The sequence below is a fragment of the Colias eurytheme genome, chromosome 23, assembly GCF_061535395.1.
Source record: "Colias eurytheme isolate Ceu_HAF_F1 chromosome 23, ilColEury1 Martin Lab GWU primary, whole genome shotgun sequence".
NCBI classification, from domain to species: domain Eukaryota; kingdom Metazoa; phylum Arthropoda; class Insecta; order Lepidoptera; family Pieridae; genus Colias; species Colias eurytheme.
In genome coordinates this window covers 3,094,506-3,115,395 of record NC_143002.1, presented here as the reverse complement: position 1 = coordinate 3,115,395, position 20,890 = coordinate 3,094,506, and the positions used below count along the sequence as shown (strand labels likewise).

The 20,890-nt window shown below is 32.4% G+C and overlaps 2 protein-coding genes across 2 annotated transcripts; both read left to right on the top strand.

Annotated features, from left to right (window-relative positions):
* Nucleotides 1-417: 417 nt before the first annotated feature.
* On the top strand, nucleotides 418-1,542 carry LOC149898190 (cecropin-like). Its single transcript, XM_090115388.1, has 2 exons — nucleotides 418-576; nucleotides 1,012-1,542. The coding sequence occupies exons 1-2, from the start codon at nucleotides 481-483 to the stop codon at nucleotides 1,105-1,107; spliced, it is 192 nt and encodes a 63-aa protein (XP_089971514.1). The 5' UTR covers nucleotides 418-480; the 3' UTR covers nucleotides 1,108-1,542.
* A 14,249-nt stretch (nucleotides 1,543-15,791) lies between these two features.
* On the top strand, nucleotides 15,792-20,890 carry LOC149898189 (uncharacterized). The gene is made up of 4 exons (XM_090115655.1): nucleotides 15,792-15,825; nucleotides 16,707-16,854; nucleotides 18,297-18,391; nucleotides 20,859-20,890. Exons 1-4 carry the CDS (start codon nucleotides 15,792-15,794, stop codon nucleotides 20,888-20,890), a joined length of 309 nt encoding a protein of 102 aa, XP_089971781.1.

The window sequence follows — 20,890 nt, the reverse complement described above, 5'->3', positions numbered from 1 at the left end:
AAATTTGGAACAGTGTCATAATAGAGCCATATTATTAAAAATATAATATACGACTTTAAAATTATTAAAATATATTCAACGCTTTGTATTTTCTTTTTAAAAATTAAATTACTAGTAGGTACTTCCCCTCACAATTTGGGACTATTTGACGCCTCATATTATTAAACACTATGTTTTTATCAAAGTCATTAATTATTTCACACGCAAGAGGAATCATTTTATCAAGAGCGTCGGGAGTTCCCTTCTGACCCGAGACGAGATGCAGTTAAACCAACTAGCTAATTTCAGCCGTAACACAATGAAATAGAGTTCATTCTTGATAATACCAATGTTTTAACCACATGACTAACTATGTATTTACTTGTAATATAAAAGCGGTGTGTTTGAATGTTTCTTCAGATCACTACAAGTCGTGAGTGAAGCAAGATTAATATTATAGTTATTATATTATTATATAAATAACTAATAAACTATATAAAAATGAATTTCGCAAAGATACTCTCTATCGTGTTTGCGTTGGTGTTGGCTCTTAGCGCGGTTTCGGCGGCGCCCAAGTGGAAGATATTTAAGAAAATTGTAAGTATTTTTTGATATTTTGATGTTTATAATTATTTATATGTTATGCTTTAATTGTTAAAATAAATTTTTACTTGTATCTGCCATAAATATTATGGATTTAGGTATACAAGAGCAATAATTATTCCCGATATAAGTAAATATTTATCCGAATAGGAATGTATCCATGCTATACGTTGATAGAGTATATCTTCAGTATACTACCTCTAGTCTAGATAATATATTATAATATATATAAATGACTATAGATTTGGAATAATTACAATATTCCTACTCCGGAAAATGTAGAGTAATAAAATATAGAGTTTTGTTTTATTTGCCTATTTTTTAATAATTAAGTTTAAAATCAAAACCATTCAAAACCCTATAGCTCTATGCTTTTAATTTATAGTCACAGGTGTAGGACATTTATTCATTATTTATAATATTTTTCAGGAACACATGGGACAGAACATTCGAGATGGAATCATCAAGGCTGGACCAGCGGTAGCCGTGGTTGGCCAGGCGACATCCATTTACAAGGGAAAATAGAAGATATATCTTAAATTATAACTATAATTACATAGACGGATTCACAATCTACACTATTGAACTTTACAAGAAATTGACAGTAATATTAGGGACCGATTTCACGAATAGCTGATAATTTTCCTGATAAACTATTTTATATCAGAGACTTTATCAGGAGGAAGTGAAATAAGTCCTAAAGATTTTAAACCATCAGCTTAGTTCAATTTTGTTTACTTGTAAATCAAAGAGATTTCATAACCTTGTAAATTTTGACAAGAACCTTATTGGGTAAAAATTTTGATAATCTAAGGTTTAAATACTACTTAAATATGTGTTCTGATAGTAAACACTATAATATTCTGTTAAGCATTTAAGAATTCCTTTGTAGAACCCGTCTCTTGTGGATTAAGGTCTCCTATTTACTGCCAAAATACTCTTAATAATTTATTTCATAGTTATGATCACTATGATATTATATTTTCATACTTACTAAAGTATTATTTTGTACATATTATTTTTAATTTTTTATAAAATAAAAATCTTAAATTAAATACAACATGTTTTCTTTATATTTATTCTACTCCACTATAAATATTAATTTCATAGTATACATATATTCATGTATTGAATATTTCATATAACATTTTACTGTCATGACGGTGGAAGAGAGTTTTGAACAGTTCAAATATGTTAAACGCAGAACACCGTAGGGTTAAGATCTGAACTTAGTTCTACTAAAACTTAGTTTATGTTCGTTGTTCATGAAATATAATCTCAAGCTTGGATCATAGTTCTACATAAACTTGCTTTACAATTTAGAATAGAATAGAATAGAATAAGAATTTATTCGCAGTAAAAATCAAACACATAAACAAAAAAAAATACACAAGAAAAATAACAGTTTACTACGAAAAGGCTATGGACTCAGCATATTATGGTGGAAGCAATGACTAAAAGGCCAGTGCTTTCACCGCTGTTTTTCAGCCATAGCCTGTTGTAGCCACAAGTCACCAATTTAGACCACAATTTAGATGATGACTCTAATTGCAATAATTTTTTTTGTTTGTAAATTAATTCCTGAAAATTTTCGTACATTATTAATCATTTTACCTTAACAGATTTAAGCTGACAGAACATAATATCCAGAAGTTTTGAAACTGAAAAAATTTTTTATACTAATTTAATCCCGATAGTAATTCAGACCGAATCGGGTATCACCTCCTAAAATGACGTCCCAGTCTAATTTTTATAACGTCTATGTACCTACTGGTACCTACTTATATTAATTTATAGTTAAACCTTTTTTTCGGTTTGGTCGTACCAAAAAGGTACGAAGATAGAATAATTGAAGTTAATAATATTATCATGTTATTTTCTCAGTGTTTTATAGTTGTAAATGCATTTCATAACGCCTTTGTTAATAGTATTGGCAATATGACTCTACAATGTGAGTGCTCATGTAAATCCATTACTAACACGACGACGATAAAGACCCATGGAGGGTTGTCGCGTAAAAACCACAGGACAGTTCTTTGGCATACCGCATATTATGTAGTTAGATATAAGTTACATATTATGTAAATTTATTGACATTATTTAAAAGAGCAACTATGGAGTTTCTTGCCGATTCTTCTCCATAGATACTGCTTTCCGAATCGGTGGTAAATGTTAAAAATACTATGTAATGACGATTCGAAAGTGCTACTAAATAGTAGTCTAATTGAATAAATGAATGTTTGAGTTTGAGTTTGTTTGAGTTTGAACATTAAAGAGAAAATAGATTTACAATATTATATAATTTTTAAGCTATTAATTATTTATTAAAAATATAATATATAAACTAATATTTTAGTTTAGTTAGTATCAAACATGAACTATGAGTGTATTTTTTATGAAATTCTAAACAACAAAATTTATGAATTGTAAACTTTCAAAATAATTAGTCTGAGATCCAAATTGACGTTCACTTATCTGCATTAAAATAATTATAATTAATTATCAAATAAATCATGCGGCAGATGATGATGTTTTTCTTGCCAACTTGTAGATTATCATCCTAGTAACTAGAAATTAAAGATTTTAACGGATTTAAAACGCGATTTATTTATTATATTATTTTTAAATGTACTATACTCGCATACAATCAAACGTTAGAAAATACTATCCTGGTAACTACAGAATGAATGTGGTATGGATTCATAGTAACGTTCTATAAAAACAGGTTTCAGACATGACTAACTAAAAGGGGAATCACTCTTACCACCCGTATTTATAACTGAACTGAACAAAAACGTTTTAAAAATAATTGCCTCTTTAAATATATTTTAATCGTTTCGTGATAAGAGAATACTAACAAAATAAAAATATAGGTTGACATTTTTCTTCGAAATAACTTTCATAGTATTTTCTTATTGAAATATTTATTTTAACCCTACATATTATATTATAGTATCTTTTCGACGTCATGCTGTAAAATTACGCATGAAATCTATGAACTATAATTCTAAAAATAGATTTTTAGTTACTAAATAAATTACTAAAGGAATTAAGGTTAATATACTTTTAAACATTACATATTTTAAAAACGAAATATGGAAAACCTTCCTTGTATAATAATAGTAAGTGGTTCTCCTAGTGGTTAGGGAGCCAGGTGCAAATTTGGTTAACTATTTCCTCTCAAGAGATAACTCGTCAGACGCATGAGAGTATAGTATTATAAAGCCTCGTGAACGTCAGCTGGCGCTCGGTTGGGGGGGTGAGCGGTTGTAGCCTCCCACGCACATAGGAAAAAAAATACATTCATTCATTCATTTCCTCTCAGCTAAAAATTTGTCAAATTGTAGCTAACCCAATATCTCAACGAAAAAAAATAGTCAGCTGGTTACAACATGGTGTATTATACGTCAGCTGGTGTCTCGAACATGAAAGTTAAATTTAAAGAAAAATTTATTTTCCGTTATTTCCTCTCAAACAAAAATTTACCTGATGATAGCTTATATGTAACTGTGGATAAATATATATGTCAGCTGGCTGTATCTTGGTGGAAAAACCGTCAGCTGATACGGGAGGCTACAACCGCTCTTCCCCCCAACCGAGCTCCAGCTGACGTTCACGAGGCTTCATAATACTATACTTTGATGCATTTTACTAATTACAGCTTGAGAGGAACTTGGTCATAAAATCTGCTGCTGGCTCCCGGACCATAGTCAACGAAATTTCTCTTCATAACATGTTACAACTTTCACTTACATGTTTTCAAAACTATCACTATACACACAGGGTTTTACATTGAAATACATAATCTATTTTCTTATACGTATCAGATACAATTCGCAACGTTAAAAATATAACTATTAAAAAAAATATTTAAAATGTAGAGCGTATAATTAAATCAAAGTAAAAAGTTTTAAATTCACCCCTATTTTATCTTTACGCCCCCTTTCCTTATGTTTTGACATGCAATTTTAAGGGTTTAAGAAAATTTAAAAAGCAACCAAGATATAAACAAACAAGATCAACTTAAACATTATTTTATACTAGCGGTCCGCCCCGGCTTCGCCCGTGGTACATATTTATGTTTTCCCTACATAAGAACCATCCTCGTACTTCAAGGAATATAATAAAAAAAAATTATCGAAATCGGTCCACGTGATGCCGTGACAACGCGAAAAGGGTTTCATTTTTATACATATAAAATATAGATTTTACAATTTACAGTATATTAAAATATCAGTTCAATTACAATTGGTATTTGCAATAGTTTATCAAAATTAAATCGACAGTCCATTTGATTGATTTAAATAAACAACATTAATCTTGTATTTACTACCACCACGGTGTTATCGGTTGTTCAGTATACAATCATTAGCGTCCAATGAATAAATAATATCGTACAATTTACAATAATCAACGTTTATTTAGTGACAACATTGTGCAGGCTGAGTGCAAATATTGTCAGTTATATTTCATGTTTAAATATCAAAATGTACTGCGGCTATGCCAGAATAAGGGTGCTTTTCCACCAATAATGCGCGAGGATGCGTAGCGAGGAAAGTGTTTGTACAGAACCAATCATATCGCTTCGTTTAGTTTGAAATTTGAAACGTTTCGCGTTTGAAGCGATACTATTGGTTGTTATTTACTAACACATTCATCCGCAATTAAAGGTTTCTTTTTAACTTCCAGGAGAGAATTGGCCAAAACATTAGAAATGATATTGCAAAAGCAGGCCCCGCAGTCATCGGAGAAGCAGCCACTGTTTATAAAGGAATACGTGGATAATTATTGTTATTTTTTATTGTACTTTTGAAGAAGATGCTTAAGTATATATTTTTGTATTTAGTGTTGAATAAAGGAGTTTATATGAGGTTTGTGTTTATTGTCTTGTTGTTAATGTACGTATTTAAATGTTAAAAATAAAATTAATCTTTATTTATCGTAGGGTCACAGTACATTTACATAAAATGAACATAGAGCTAGAGCTAGAGCAAGAGCATTCTTTCGTAATCTTTTAGTGTAAACGAAAACAGGTTTTCAGTGTTGTTCAGTATTACAACATTGCATAGAATCTTTTCGAACGCACTTAGAACAACTACTCCAGTCAGTCTAGACATTCAATTCACAATAATTCCAAAAGTTTTCAAACTTCGGTCAAGTGAATGGTACATTGGGACGACAATAAATCCCATTTTGCAACCTTGTCCGCAGTCCGGAACTGCAATTAAATTATTTTTTGCTGTATGGTCCTGAAAAAAATTCCAAAAGTTCTGCAAACTTGGGGAAGTTTTCGATATAATATTTCATATCACGTATTAAATTTGCAACCAATCTCAGTGTACGGAACATCTTTTAATATTGAATATTAATGTTTTTTTTTTTTATTAAACTGAATGAGGTTGCAAATTTGTAAATGCACCAGAATAGATGTTTTCGAAGTTTGCAACCAAGTTCCAAAACTTTTGTAATTATTCCGAGACCACCTTACTCGAAAAAATGACCACGAATTAAAAATAATTATAAATAAACATGTTCCGGTCAACGAAAAAGGTTGCAAATTTATACAACCGTTCGGTATATATTTCCGATAACTGTGTTAAGTTTGCAGAACTTTTGGAATTTTTTTGCACGACCATACAGCAAAAAATAATTTAATTGCAATTTTAACAATGTTCCGTACACTTAGATTGATTGCAAATTTAATACGTGATATGAAATATTATATCGAAAACTTCCCCAAGTTTGCAGAACTTTTGGAATTTTTTTCACGACTATACAGCAAAAAAATAATTTAATTGCAATTTTAACAATGTTCCGGACTGCGGACAAGGTTGCAAAATGAGATTTATTGTCGTCCCAATGTACCATTCACTTGACCGAAGTTTGAAAACTTTTGGAATTATTGTTAAATTCTCGATTTTCAATGTCGATTCTGACTGATCTAAACGAAATAATACTCTAGGCCTGTTTACACTAAAATAATTTGACATAATAGGGTTAGAACGAGCATTCGCTCGCTTGATGTAAATGCACTTTGACAAATAATTTTATTTATAGGAGAAATCTTTTAATTTGAGACTAAAAAAGGATCATATGTGGTGTGTCGTAATGTGTGCAAAATGTATTTATATGTCGATTGAAAATGTAGAAGTGATATAAAAACTATGAAAGTACTGAATAAGGCTGTGAATGTATCGTAGAGTTTAATTACATCACGAATTCTTAATAAAAAGATAAAGTTACTTAACAATCAGTGTTTCTTGGTTTTGTATAGATTAAAATGTGCATTATTTAGCCATAAAATATGCTGAAATAATGTTGTTCTTCATAGATAACTTTCTTTTCTATTTATAATATATTTTATTTCTTTCAAGTTTTAAACAAATAAAATGTCAAAAATATTAGGCATCGTACAGTAAACTAACATCATGACAAACTTATAAATCTTCTATTAGACATTAAAAGATATAATAAATAATAATGTCTATAATCTACATATTCATAAAAGACATTAATCGTGGTAGACATAAAGTACAAAATGAAGCAAGTTATAATATTTTTATTCGTTATTTCATTACTGAATTCTTGTGTATTAGGTGATAACTTAGTAAGTATCCTCTTACCTTAAATCTCAGGTCATTTATTTTCTTTTTCATAAGCGAGGAAAAATGTCGCTTCTCTTATAAAGAGAGACATTGGTCATTTATATTATATTATCTTATATATTAGCTCCAAAGCCTTGGTCATTATTTGTAGATATTGTTTTACAAACTAGGGGTTTATACTTTATCATACACAATGTAATCTTACCCTTTATTTCCTCAGTTAATCCATTATTTATTCAATCCACTTTTTAAAAAATGGCAACACATTTGCGTAGTTTTTTCATTTGTTCTTAAAAAGTTCATGAGTAGTTCTGATTCTATACGCTTATCGTAATCCTAAGCTCTCATGGCCACTGTAAACAGGTAGAGTAAACGGTAGAGTAGAGCGGTAGAGTACTAAATGTCCCACTTACTATACCTACTAAATATGTAGACATCATTTGTAGAGTAGAGTACTAAAACTGGTAGAGTACCGAGAACTGGTAGAGTAGTATGCTAGTTCACTCTACCGTTTTCTCTACCGTGTACAGCAGCCATTTATCTATACATATACATATAATAAAATCGTAGGAAAGCAAAACTGTACATTGAATATTTTTTCAAAAGAATACTTGAGTGGTGATCTACATGAGATACCGAAGCCAAAAATGTAATTTTTAGAATTTTTATCTGGTTGTCTGTATGAAAGTTTGAGACCTGGAAGGACATAGGATAGTTTTTATCCCGGAAATCCCTCGGGAACGGGAACTATGCGGGTTTTTCTATGACTGCGTGGGCGAAGCCGCGGGCGGAAAGCTAGTCATGAATAAAATATAATAATCCCTATATAATAGTAGAGCCTTACACTGAGCTTGTTCTTAAGCAATATGTAAAGAACTAGGATTAATAAGGCCAAACTATTACTGTGAATCCAGATCCACTGAACAATGCCTGAATAGTCTTCAGGTTTTGTATTTAGTTGCTCTAAGCTTCAACCGTTTGTCCTTTGCCAAATCTTTACTAATATGTATATTATTATATTTATAATCCGTGATAATATTATGCTTAGGTACTAATACTCCATTATACAAGTGAAAGAGTGTTATGTACTGTGTTTACACGCCTTAACTATTAGAGGATGCATGGGGCCACCCAAGAAGGACTTGCACCTGTTAGCAATTGCGACATCGCGCACACCTGCGATTCCAGAGAGTGTTGCGGCAATCATCGCCACCGCGACGCTGTAGCTGCTCCGCCGTGGACGACGAGCACTCTTTGTTCCAACATTGAACGGGAGGGACATAGTTTAAGTTAGGAATAATTTATCATGTAATTTTTTTACAATAAATTATTAATAAGTAAATTTCGTTTTTTTTTGCGCCTTCGCGGGCCGGTCGATATAATTGGCGCAGTCTTGTGGATAATCCTTGAGAGCCGTCTCTCGGAACGCGAAACTACAAGCATCGAGTATCGCTATTCCATCGGAGGGACGACGACGGGGATCCAGAACCTACACCGTTGGCCGCCGCAACGCGAAGGGTATCCAAACATTGATACTGCAGGAAAGGCCGAAATGAAAATCCTGTAAGTACACTAATTCTCTTAGTGACTTGCCACTCCTAGATTGTAAGTTTTCCTAGATTACCCATTCACGGGAACCGAGGAACTGTAGTGCGTAGGCTTAAAATATATTAATTCATCGAGAATTAATTGTAGAATTTTACAAAATCAATTTGTAAAATTCAAATATATAGATATTAGGTTGATAAAAGATTAATAAATTTAAATATCAATTAATTACGAATCGATTAATTTTCGAATTTTACTAATTAATTCATTTTATAATTCAAATATATTGGTAAAGATTATTAATTTTTTATATTAGTTTAACGAAGTAAATAAATTTAATATATTTTATATAGGTAATACAGATATTTAAAATGTCAGATTTGGATAAAATTTTTAATGCACTTAGGCTTTTGCCAGAATTTGATGGTAATGTTAACGTTTTATCAAGATTTATACATTTAAGTGACCAATTAGCTGAGGAATTTATAGATAAAGATCCCGGAAATACTTTAAAAACTGCCGCGTTATGTAATGGTATTTTAAATAAAGTTACTGGGCCCGCAGCCCGAGTTATTAATGCAAATGGTATACCTACTACTTGGCACGGTATTAGAAGCGTATTAGTTAATAACTTTTCTGACCATAGAGATGAGACCGCCCTTTATAACGATTTAGCCTTATTAACGCAAGGTCGTAGCTCTCCTCAAGAGTTCTATGAAAGATGTCAGCATCTTTTTAGTACCATAATGACGTATATAGCATTACATGAAACAGTCGTTACTACTCGTGAGGCAAAAAGGGATCTGTATCAAAAATTAACACTACAGGCTTTCCTACGTGGTTTAAGAGATCCGTTAGGCTCACGCATACGTTGCATGCGCCCCGCAACCATTGAAAAGGCATTAGAATACGTTAATGAAGAACAAAGCACTTTATACCTTCAACAACGTAATGAAACTTTTGATAGGAAACCCCACGTACCTTTTAGAATGCCATACTCGTATGAACCGTTTTATAGACATAATGATTTTAGTGAAATACATTCGTTTAGACCGCAATTTAAGCCATCAAATTTTATTCAACCATACGGACCAGCACGTCCAACTCGTACTATGCAAATTTTCCGCGCTGCACCCCCTAACTATAACCCGCAGAGCAATACGTTCAGATTACAGCCTAAACATCCCGCGCAACCGAAACCGCATCCTATGAGTGGCGTTAGCCATTACGCGACAAAGACTTTACCACCGACACCTTTTGCACGCGCTCATGATTGGTCAAAATTTGGCAATCCACCTCCGAGTAATTATTTTAAGACTAGGGAGATGAATCATAATGAATATATAGGTGACGAAGATTATTACTGTACCGATTTATATCCTTATGAAGATGACTATGATAATTATGAATATTACTGTACGGAATATGAACCTTATGTACATTACGAACAGACAGACGCACCTGAAAATTTTGTTGAAACGTGTGACGTACGTTTAGAACCCGATCAGGATTTTCAGAATCCACCAAAAATTAGAAAAACCAAAATAGAATTAAATCTACACACGCAACGTCAACTTCCTTATATTCAAATTCATAATCCTCCACTTAAATTGTTAATTGATACTGGAGCTAACCAATCTTTTCTTAGCCCCGATGCAGTACAGAGATATTTTCAGGACGTTACTCTTAATTATGATCCCTTTGAAGTAAGTAATGTTCATGCTGTAACACGTAATAATTATTCTATAACATTACCTAGTTTTCCTGAATTTAATGACCCTGACGATATCACATTTTTCGTTTATAAATTTCACAATTATTTCGATGGCTTAATAGGTTCAGATTTGTTAGATAAATGGGAAGCATCAATAAATTATAAAACTAAAACTTTAAATACTTGCAATGCAACGAATCGGTTATTAGTATATGACTCACGGAACGCTAATCTTTATGAGGACGTCATACCCGCAGGAAGTAGTAAATTAGTTAGATTACCCGTAAATGTTGAGAATGGAGACGCTATTATACCGGAACAAATTATATGTAATTGTCATATTTCTGAATGTTTAACGAAGGCGAAAAGCAATCGCGCTATCGTGGAAATTTCTAATCCAACCCGTAATGATGTAATTTTTTCAATGGATCGACCGGTATGTGCCGAGGTTTATAATAACGAGTGCACGCGCACCAAACGTTCGTCCGACCGTGTGAAACAGGTATTATCTCGCTTGCGTACTGATCACTTAAATAATGAGGAACGTTTAAATTTAGAGTCATTATGTACACAGTATGCGGATGTATTTTATATAGAAGGAGAAAACTTAACATTTACGAATAAAATTAAACATTCTATTAGAACTAAGGATGAAATACCGGTTTATACGAAAAGTTATCGCTATCCATTTATTCATAGGCAGGAAGTACAAAATCAGATAAGTAAGATGTTAGAACAGGGTATTATTAGACCATCAGATTCAGCATGGAGCTCTCCTATTTGGGTAGTACCTAAAAAGGCAGATGCCTCCGGTAAAGTTAAATGGCGTTTAGTTGTTGATTTTAGAAAGTTAAATGAGAAAACTTTGGATGAAAAATATCCGATTCCTAATATTACAGGTGTCTTACGTAAATTGAGTAACTGTCAATATTTCACAACGCTAAATTTAGCAAGTGGGTTTTATCAAGTGGAAATGAACCCGGCTGATATTCCAAAAACTGCTTTTAGTGTAGAACATGGTCATTTTGAATTCTTAAGAATGCCCATGGGTCTAAAGAACAGTCCGTCTACTTTTCAAAGAGTTATGGATAATGTACTGAGAGAATTGCAAAATTCTATTTGTCTAGTTTACCTAGATGATATAATAGTGTTTAGCATTTCTTTACAGGAGCATATCGTTAATCTTGGAAAAGTGTTTCAGAGATTGCGTGAATCCAACTTTAAAATACAGATGGATAAATCAGAATTTCTTAAACTCGAGACCGCGTATCTAGGTCACATTATTAGCAAAGATGGGATAAAGCCTAACCCAGATAAGATATCTGCCATCCAAAAGTATCCTCTTCCGAAAACTCCAACCGACATTAAACAATTTCTAGGTCTATTAGGTTATTATAGGAAATTCATACCAGATTTCGCTAAAATCACGAAACCCATGACACAATGCTTAAAAAAGGGTTCAAAGATAACATTTTCTAAAGATTACATTGAATGTTTCAATAGGTGTAAAACATTATTAATGAATGATCCAATTCTTCAGTATCCTGATTTCAATAAAGAATTTATTCTTACGACTGACGCGTCGAATTTAGCTATCGGTGCTGTACTCTCACAAGGCCCCGTTGGTTCCGATAAACCAATTGCGTACGCTTCACGTACACTTAATAGTAGCGAAATTAATTATAGCACGATTGAGAAGGAGCTATTAGCAATTGTCTGGGCAACGAAGTATTTCCGCCCTTACCTTTTTGGCCGTAAGTTTAAAATTATAACTGATCATAGACCCCTTCAATGGGTCATGAATTTAAAGGAACCTAATTCCCGTCTCACACGTTGGAGGCTCAAACTTAGCGAATACGATTACACCGTAATTTATAAGCAGGGAAAACAAAATTGTAACGCCGATGCTTTATCGCGAATTCAAATTAATAATGAGGAAACAGATTCTTTAGCGGTTAATCCAACAGAGACAACACCTTCATTAATAAAAAGAAGTTCAGATACAATTACTGTTCATTCCAATTCAATTAAGATTACTGCACATTCGAAATCAGATACTCTTAAAGCAAATTCCGACACCGTCACAGTTCATACTGACGCGGAGAACCCAATTCTAGATATCCCTATAACAGATGTACCGGCTGATTTACCTATTCATATCTATACTAAGAAGAAATATGGCGCTGTTGCTAAATTTAGGTTTAAGAGGGTACCTAAATTGTTACAGAATCCTTCCTCTGATCCTGTGCCTGATTCAAGCGGAGGATCCCACCCTGAGTAGCTTGGATGATGGACCCGGTATACTACCATTTAATATTGGAACTGCAAGAATTGTCACTCATTATCATTCATTTTTGCAAATTATTAATTTAAAAGATATTCGCGATAGTATAACCATAGTAAAGGATCAATTAAATTCATTAACACCTAATTTGCACGATAGATTATTTTCGCTTTATAATTCACATATCGAACACCTGCATTATAAGATTATTAAATTATCAAATCAGTTAGAAACTTTTGAACCCAATCGCAAAAAGAGAGGTCTCATAGATGGTTTAGGTTCAGTAATAAAAAGTATTTCTGGTAACCTAGACTATACGGATGCAATTAAATATGATACCACAATTAAATTATTACAAAATAATGAAAATAGATTGGTCACAGAAATGAATAATCATATAAGCCTCAGTAAAGATTGGATAAACCAACAATCTGACATTTTAAACAACTTAATTAAAAATCAGGAAAAAATTGAAATAGCTATAAATGATTTAAAGGAAAATAATTTAAACATTACTACATATATACATCGATTTAATTCAACGCGTAGCAATTATATCAGATAACATTGATGATATATCTGAGGAATTACATAGATTAGAAAATTTATTAGGTTTTATTCGTGCGAAAAGTACGCATCATCTTATGTTCAATTCAAATTCACTAAAAGAAATGTTAAATAAGTTAAACAAATTTTATGGCAAAGATCAAATCCCTCAAGTTAATTATAGAGAATATTTTGATTTAGTTAAACTAGGCTATTATTATAGTAATAGAAATATAGTTATAGTTTTTATGTTCCCGGTTGTCCTTCCTGCTACCTTTGAATTATTTAAATTATCCATAGTTCCTAATAAAGATAGTAAAGTCCTAATTCCACCCTATCCTTTTGTGGCAATTCACGACGAGGATTTTATGTACATGGAGGCAGAATGCCCGAAGTCTGGCCTAGGGTATCTATGTGAGGACAAGCTGAACCATCATCGATCCAAAAATGACTGCGTGTATCACCTTATTACCACGCAACGAGTCGTCGCATCTTGTCTCTTCACGCCTGTGGAGCTCGGAGCACCCGCACTAGAAAAATTAGACGACGCCCACTACGTCATCAGTTTCCCCAAGCCATCAAAAATTCACCTATCATGCTCGCAAGATCAATATGACGTCATTAAAGGAAGCTACTTAGCCACAATACCCAAAATCTGCATTCTTCAAACGGAGGCTTTCAAGATAGTCAATCGAGAAGACCATATCAAAGGACAGATAATGAAAATTGCAAACCTGCCAGATTCCAGCCAATATAATACAGATGAAGTTCTGAAGTTGAATTCGATAAATTTGGATAAATTACACGCTAGTAACAGAGCTATATCAAGGGAAATGCCTATCAGTACCAACAACGGATACGAGATTCTCTATATGCAGCCTTCCATCATACCGATATATGTTATATTAATAACGAGTGCAGTTGCCCTAGTGACATGGTACGTCGTACGGAGAGTGCGTACATCAAAGCCTATTACTACGAGTGTTCATGGTAATCAAAGAGAAGAAATAGAACATCAATCGGCGGAGTGTGAAATTTCAGCGATATTAACGAGCCTTGCCCGCCAATAATCGCTGAACTTCAGGAGGGAGGTGTTATGTACTGTGTTTACACGCCTTAACTATTAGAGGATGCATGGGGCCACCCAAGAAGGACTTGCACCTGTTAGCAATTGCGACATCGCGCACACCTGCGATTCCAGAGAGTGTTGCGGCAATCATCGCCACCGCGACGCTGTAGCTGCTCCGCCGTGGACGACGAGCACTCTTTGTTCCAACATTGAACGGGAGGGACATAGTTTAAGTTAGGAATAATTTATCATGTAATTTTTTTACAATAAATTATTAATAAGTAAATTTCGTTTTTTTTTGCGCCTTCGCGGGCCGGTCGATATAATTAGAGTACTTGTTTGTTTGTCTTTGTGTCACGCTATAACTGAGCTACAAAGTTGTGTTTTTGTTGGTTTGCCTGTCTTTCTTTTTATGCAGAAGTCATTCCCATAGGAATTCTCTTTGATCACAGGAAAAATCTAGTTTTACATATATAATAATTATTACGAATAGTTGTGAATAATCTTAATCTTAATATATATAAATCTCGTGTCACAATGTTTGTCCGCAATGGACTCCTAAACCACTTAACCGATTATAATAAAATTCGCACACCATGTGCAGTTCGATCCAACTTGAGAGATAGGATAGTTTAAACATGTAGGTACCACGGGCGAAGCCGGGGCGGACCACTAGTATAATAATAAATATTAATTTATATTCCAGGGTGCTGGACAAGCTGGTTCTCAAGGTGGAAATGATGCCGTGACGAATTCTTTTGCAATGTTGAGGAATTTCTTCCCAACACAATAATCACATTAATGAATAATAAACAAGTGCTTTCTTTAATGCATTCTATTATTATTTCCCACTGCATTTGGTACATAAGTAGTTACATATTTTAATAAATAAGCACAAATATGAATAATTACAAATATTGTCTCTAAATGTGTATTTTTTAAACTCTCAGATGAAATAGAAGTAACTTAATCAACAACCACATTATTATAACTGAAATATATTCCTAATAATTAGTAGAATTCATTCATTCATTCATTCATAGAATTAGTTTAAAAAATGCAAATTCTAATATTGATCATAAACAACATAAATAAAAAGTTACGATCTAGAATATACTTCTATAAGAAACTAGCGGTCCGCCCCGGCTTCGCCCGTGGTACATGTTTACGTTTCCTCTACATAAGAACCATCCTCGTACTTCAAGGAATATAATAAAAAAAGAATTATCGAAATCGGTTCAGCCGTTCTCGAGTTATGCGCTTACCAACACATTTTGCGATTCATTTTTATATATAAGAAGATTACGATGCAAAGAAAATTGCGCGTGAAACAAGTAAATTAATTTCTCTTATAAGTAAGTATTTTTCGTTAAAAAATTTCCAGACGTCTAGAAATTCCATTTACCTGAGTATATAATGTTTTATGTTTATTGATTTCAAGTTATGTTTCGATTACTATTCCTTATGGTATTTTTATGTGAGTCAATATTTTTAGGGTTCCGTAGCCAAAATGGCAAAAACGGAACCCTTATAGTTTCGTCATGTCCGTCTGTCCGTCTGTCCGTCTGTCCGTCTGTCACAGCCGATTTACTCGGAAACTATAAGTACTACAGTGATGAAATTTGATGGGAATATGTGTTGTATGAACCGCTACAAAAATATGACACTAAATAGTAAAAAAAAGAATTGGGGGTGGGGCCCCCCATACATGTAACTGAGGGATGAAATTTTTTTTTTCGATGTACATACCCGTGTGGGGTATCAATGGAAAGGTCTTTTAAAATGATATAAAGTTTTCTAAAAAACATTTTTCTTAAAGTGAACGGTTTTTGAGATATCAGCTCTCAAAGTCGTAAAAAGTATGTCCCCCCCCCTCTATTTTTATAACTACGGGGTATAAAATTCTAAAAAAAATAGAGGTGATGCATGCTAATTAACTCTTTCAACGATTTTTGGTTTGATCAAAGTATCTCTTATAGTTTTTGAGATAGGTTGATTTAACTGTAATTTATTATATTTGCTGCTACGGAACCCTTTGTGCGCGAGCCCGACTCGCACTTGGCCGGTTTTATTTTACTTTCAATTCAATTTATGTTTGCAAGAACACCGAGATTGTCAAGTATTAACATACCACATTGTGGTGTCCTTGTGATATTAATTTACGAAAAAAATGTGGTACCTACTGAAACAATTTTTTAAAATGTTTTTTCATTAAAACTTTATTATCATTTTTGAAATATTATACCTATCTATTCAGAGCCTATAGTCATAAATTATTGAAAGTATTCGCATAGTTTCCTACGGTATCTTAATTTGATTGAATTTGAATCATATTTTTTTACATAATTTCCATTATAGTTTTATCAGTTGACTCCCACTACGTGAACAAAAGTATGACGAAGCCGGGTCGTGTCCGCTTCTACCCAAAGAATTCTGTTTTTCGCAAATCCGACCTTATTGATAAAGGATGTAAGGTTTTTATTCACGAATGCCCTGCTGCTTATAAGTAAGTTATTACTACTAATTGCATGATAAAATTAATCACATGATTCAAAATACAGTTTAACACTAAAACGAATCGAATGGTCTATACATTTTAGCACGCATAAATTAGCTTCTCCCGTATGGTTGTACGTTACCAACTCATAGTCTCGAATTTAACCCACTTTTAATTTACGGATTTAATTCAAAGTTTGTACACGTCTTATAAAGTACTGTGACGATACAAAAATTTCTTGAGTTTATCTTATTATTCTGTATAACAAAAAAAAATGGTTAAAATATTTTTTTCCCTTTAGTTGATGCCTCCAAGCGTGTTTTTTTAGTATTTAAACTGTATTTATGTTTATTATAATATAGCATTCAACAAATATAAAGGGTTGAAAGGGTTGCATGTAGCTGTGGTAATAGTATTGTTTATATTATGCATATTTCAAAAGCGCGCCCTGTAGTGTGAATGGCTTAATTTTAGCTTGAGAGGCGTAAGATTTGTCTTAATTAGGGAGAATGATACGGGGAATTCTAAACAAGGAAATACGATGCCAAAATTTGGCGCCTTTTGTATAAGGATAATTTATAAACCTTTCAAGAGAAACAAAATGAAAATTTAAAATGATGGTAATTTTCTATGACCTTAATTCAGATAATTTCACATAATCATTTCTAATTAATTTGTTAAATTAAATCAACTCAATTTCTTGTGATTATAGTTACAGGCGCAATTTTATTGTTATATTTTGTTAACAAAAGCTACAAATTTTTTTTTAAGTAAAATGTTCTTTTTAGAACAAGAGTTGTTTATATATAATAAACATATTATACGTTGTATTACTTGTCAATAAGCCTAAGTATAAAAAACCAAAAACTATTTACTTTAATGTTCTTAAATTTAATTTTAATAATGAATGAGCAGTTTGACGAAGCTATTTAATTACGTCAAAATACAATAGCAATTCACTTCGCAAATCACATCGAAATCCCATAGCTTAACAGAAGATATAGGCATAAACAGACTTGACTATTTGACGCCATGCCTCAGAGAGCATGTGAAGCTGTCAGTCCTCTGCCATATTAATCATATATTATGTCAGACCTGTGTCCAGTAATTTCATTTGTCATCGCGAATAATTACAATCTGCCATATGCCTTGTACCATTGGAGGAAGATCTGTATTTGGAAAATTTATTTGATTTTTTTGGATCAAACGCACAAAATAAGCGGCACATAAAGGGTCTTTCTGTAAATAGTTTGCTTTGCTTTTCTTATTTTGTGATTATTTGTGTATTGGTTCATTGTGTATTGTAAAATTTGCAACTGTACGTTTTAAGATTTTTAGAATTAAAATAATAGTAAAACTCTATCTTCTATGCACCGTTTAAAGTGACATACTCATACTAAAATTATCTATTGCGTGATTGTGTCCAATGTCAAATATTTATTTATTTTCAGGAGGAACATAGTGTGTGCAAGGCATTATGACGGCTACTATAAAACATTTGGCAGTTTTTGTGAACTCGAGTATGAAAACTGTAATAGCTGGAGACGTAAGGATTTCTTGGTTTAAAATTTAATATTTTAAATTAATTAATATTAATAATATTAGCTAATTAATAATACTAGCTGTGCCCCGCGGTTTCACCCGCATTGCTCCACTCTTGTTGGTCTTAGAGTGATGATATATAGCCTATAACCTTCCTCGATAAATGGGCTATCTATCACCGAAAGAATTTGTCAAATCGGATCAGTAGTACCTGAGATTAGCGAGTTCAAACAAAAGAACTCTTCAGTTTTATAATATTAGGATAGATTAGTAACTTGGCTTGCTCCGGCTTCATGTTCTATCTTACTCTGCTACCTCTATGTCTATGTTACTATGAACAAAAAAATTCCACTTCTTTTATTCATAGCTTACAGTGTAGGTCACACATTAAACATCAAACATAAAAGTAAATTTAAAAGTTAATCTTTTTTTATTTAATTTCTTTTACACTTGTATTAAGAAATAATTGCCATTCCGTATGCCGCGAAGAATAATTTATAAGAACTAGACCGATTAGATCTACATTATCCAATAATAAGAACCAATGGAATATAAAACAGTTCGTTGTTCCACATCGACGTATAGAAAATGTATTAAAGTGCAAAGTTCTCTTACTTGCTTGCATAAAAAAAACCTTACATTGAAATAAATAAATTCTAGTTTCGCTTAGCAAGGGATAAACAGCACTGTACAATTTACATGTATTTATTTACTAGTGTAGTATTATAGAGATGGATTTTAACCTTTTGTGGCTCTTAGCAATTTGAATATGTTTTTAAATATTTTACATCTCGTAGTTTTGTGTACAACGAAGAATAAATCAATAAATATTATGTTTTTTTTAATAAATAACTGACTAAAACTGTAATTATATTTATTGTTGATAATAATTAGACGTTCTATACAAAGTAACGAATGAAACATGTCCAAAACAATCTCCACAACGTATCTATACATCAAAAGTATGACGCAATAACGACGATCCTTAAATCCTTTTTACAGCTTTTCAGAAAGCAATCGCCATTCCTTACTCCCTTTGCTACAAAGTTCTTTGTCACCTTTATTTCTTGCAAAGGAATTTCCTTTTGTTTACTTCATATTACGTCATATAGAGGTTAAAGCCCTTAGAAACGACAAGGTCAGATTAGGTTTCGGATGTTCTATGTTAGATTGGTATCTATGTGATAAATGATGTATGTTTTTGTGAAAGTACATCTAGATTTGATCAGTTGTTTTTTCATAAAAGAGAAACCACATTAATTATCCATCCAAGCTAACGAGCTGTCATAGGTAATTTATATTTATGTGGTTGTTAAAAAAAATAAGAATATCTATATACTTTTGAGTCATATATTTATAGCGGCGACGGCGAAAATTAGCTCTCCGCCCGCGGCTTCGCACGCGTTTTCAAAGAAAAACCCGCATAGTTCCCGTTCCCGTGGGATTTCTGGGATAAAACCTATAATCCTTTGTATTTACCCTCTATTTTTGTCCTAAATTTCATTGTAATCGATTCACTAAAATTTGCGTGAAAGAGTAACAAACGTACATTCACATACAAATAAATCAGTCCTGACAAACTTACGCATTTATAGGACGTTAATATAAATAAAGTACGGCGTAAGGAGTTAAAAATTTAAAAGGTAAACATGCTTATTACATAAAATTCTTCTGAGAAACCAATAACGCTCCTCAAAAAGTTTCTAGAAAACTCACAAAGCTACATTTTACAGCAATTTCCTTAAAAGCCAATATCTACAGTCGGCGCTTAGCAAAAATTGCACCGAAGTACTGAGAATTTAAATCTGTCCGGTACAGTTTCAGTCATGTTTCACTGCCTTTTTATGCTTCAAAGCCGATCAAAATAACTGTACACTGACATATTGCAGCTTTTGTGTTAGACGTTTTTTGCGTTTAATTTTGGTCCTTTGTTGCCTTTTCAAAGACCTTCAACATATATGAGTATGCATTTGTAACTTTAAATTTTAATTAGCCACTTCTCGTATTTGCAGGGGACTTTTATTAATGAAGGCATGGAAATCTTTAGAACGTTTGATTAATGCTACTAATGTATATATATATTTTTTGTTATAAGCTACGATTGATTTTGTAAGATTTGTTAGTTTATCTGCAGAAAGAAACTCTTAATAGATATCGTTTTTGATTTTATTTCATCCGAGCTGGGAAATTTTTTTAAATAAATCAAAGTGATAGATAAAATAATTCTATAAATTGACTAATGACCAAAATTTATTTCTTAAGATTTAGTGTGTGTGTGTTTTCAATGAATCCAAGTACATCACATTAATAAACATAACATAATTTATGCATATTTTATGTGCGAACGTAAAATATTATGTATATTTTTAAAATAAAAATAAAACTACTCATTTCATGATGAGTTGCTTTACAGTGATAAATATTAAAAGCGAATCTCATAATGGGTTTTAAAACGTTTTTTTTTGTTTCAGAATGGAGTATGATAAAACGCGAGCGATGTTGA

What these genes read in the sequence shown, in the direction of transcription:
- LOC149898189 (XM_090115655.1), top strand. Translation starts at nt 15,792, where the DNA reads ATGTTTCGATTACTATTCCTTATGGTATTTTTAT. An exon ending in GAATGCCCTGCTGCTTATAA is followed by an intron (nt 16,855 to 18,296) that starts GTAAGTTATTAC and finishes ATTTATTTTCAG; the next exon opens with GAGGAACATAGTGTGTGCAA. An exon ending in AAACTGTAATAGCTGGAGAC is followed by an intron (nt 18,392 to 20,858) that starts GTAAGGATTTCT and finishes TTTTTGTTTCAG; the next exon opens with AATGGAGTATGATAAAACGC.
- LOC149898190 (XM_090115388.1), top strand. Translation starts at nt 481, where the DNA reads ATGAATTTCGCAAAGATACTCTCTATCGTGTTTGCGTTGGTGTTGGCT. An exon ending in GGAAGATATTTAAGAAAATT is followed by an intron (nt 577 to 1,011) that starts GTAAGTATTTTT and finishes AATATTTTTCAG; the next exon opens with GAACACATGGGACAGAACAT.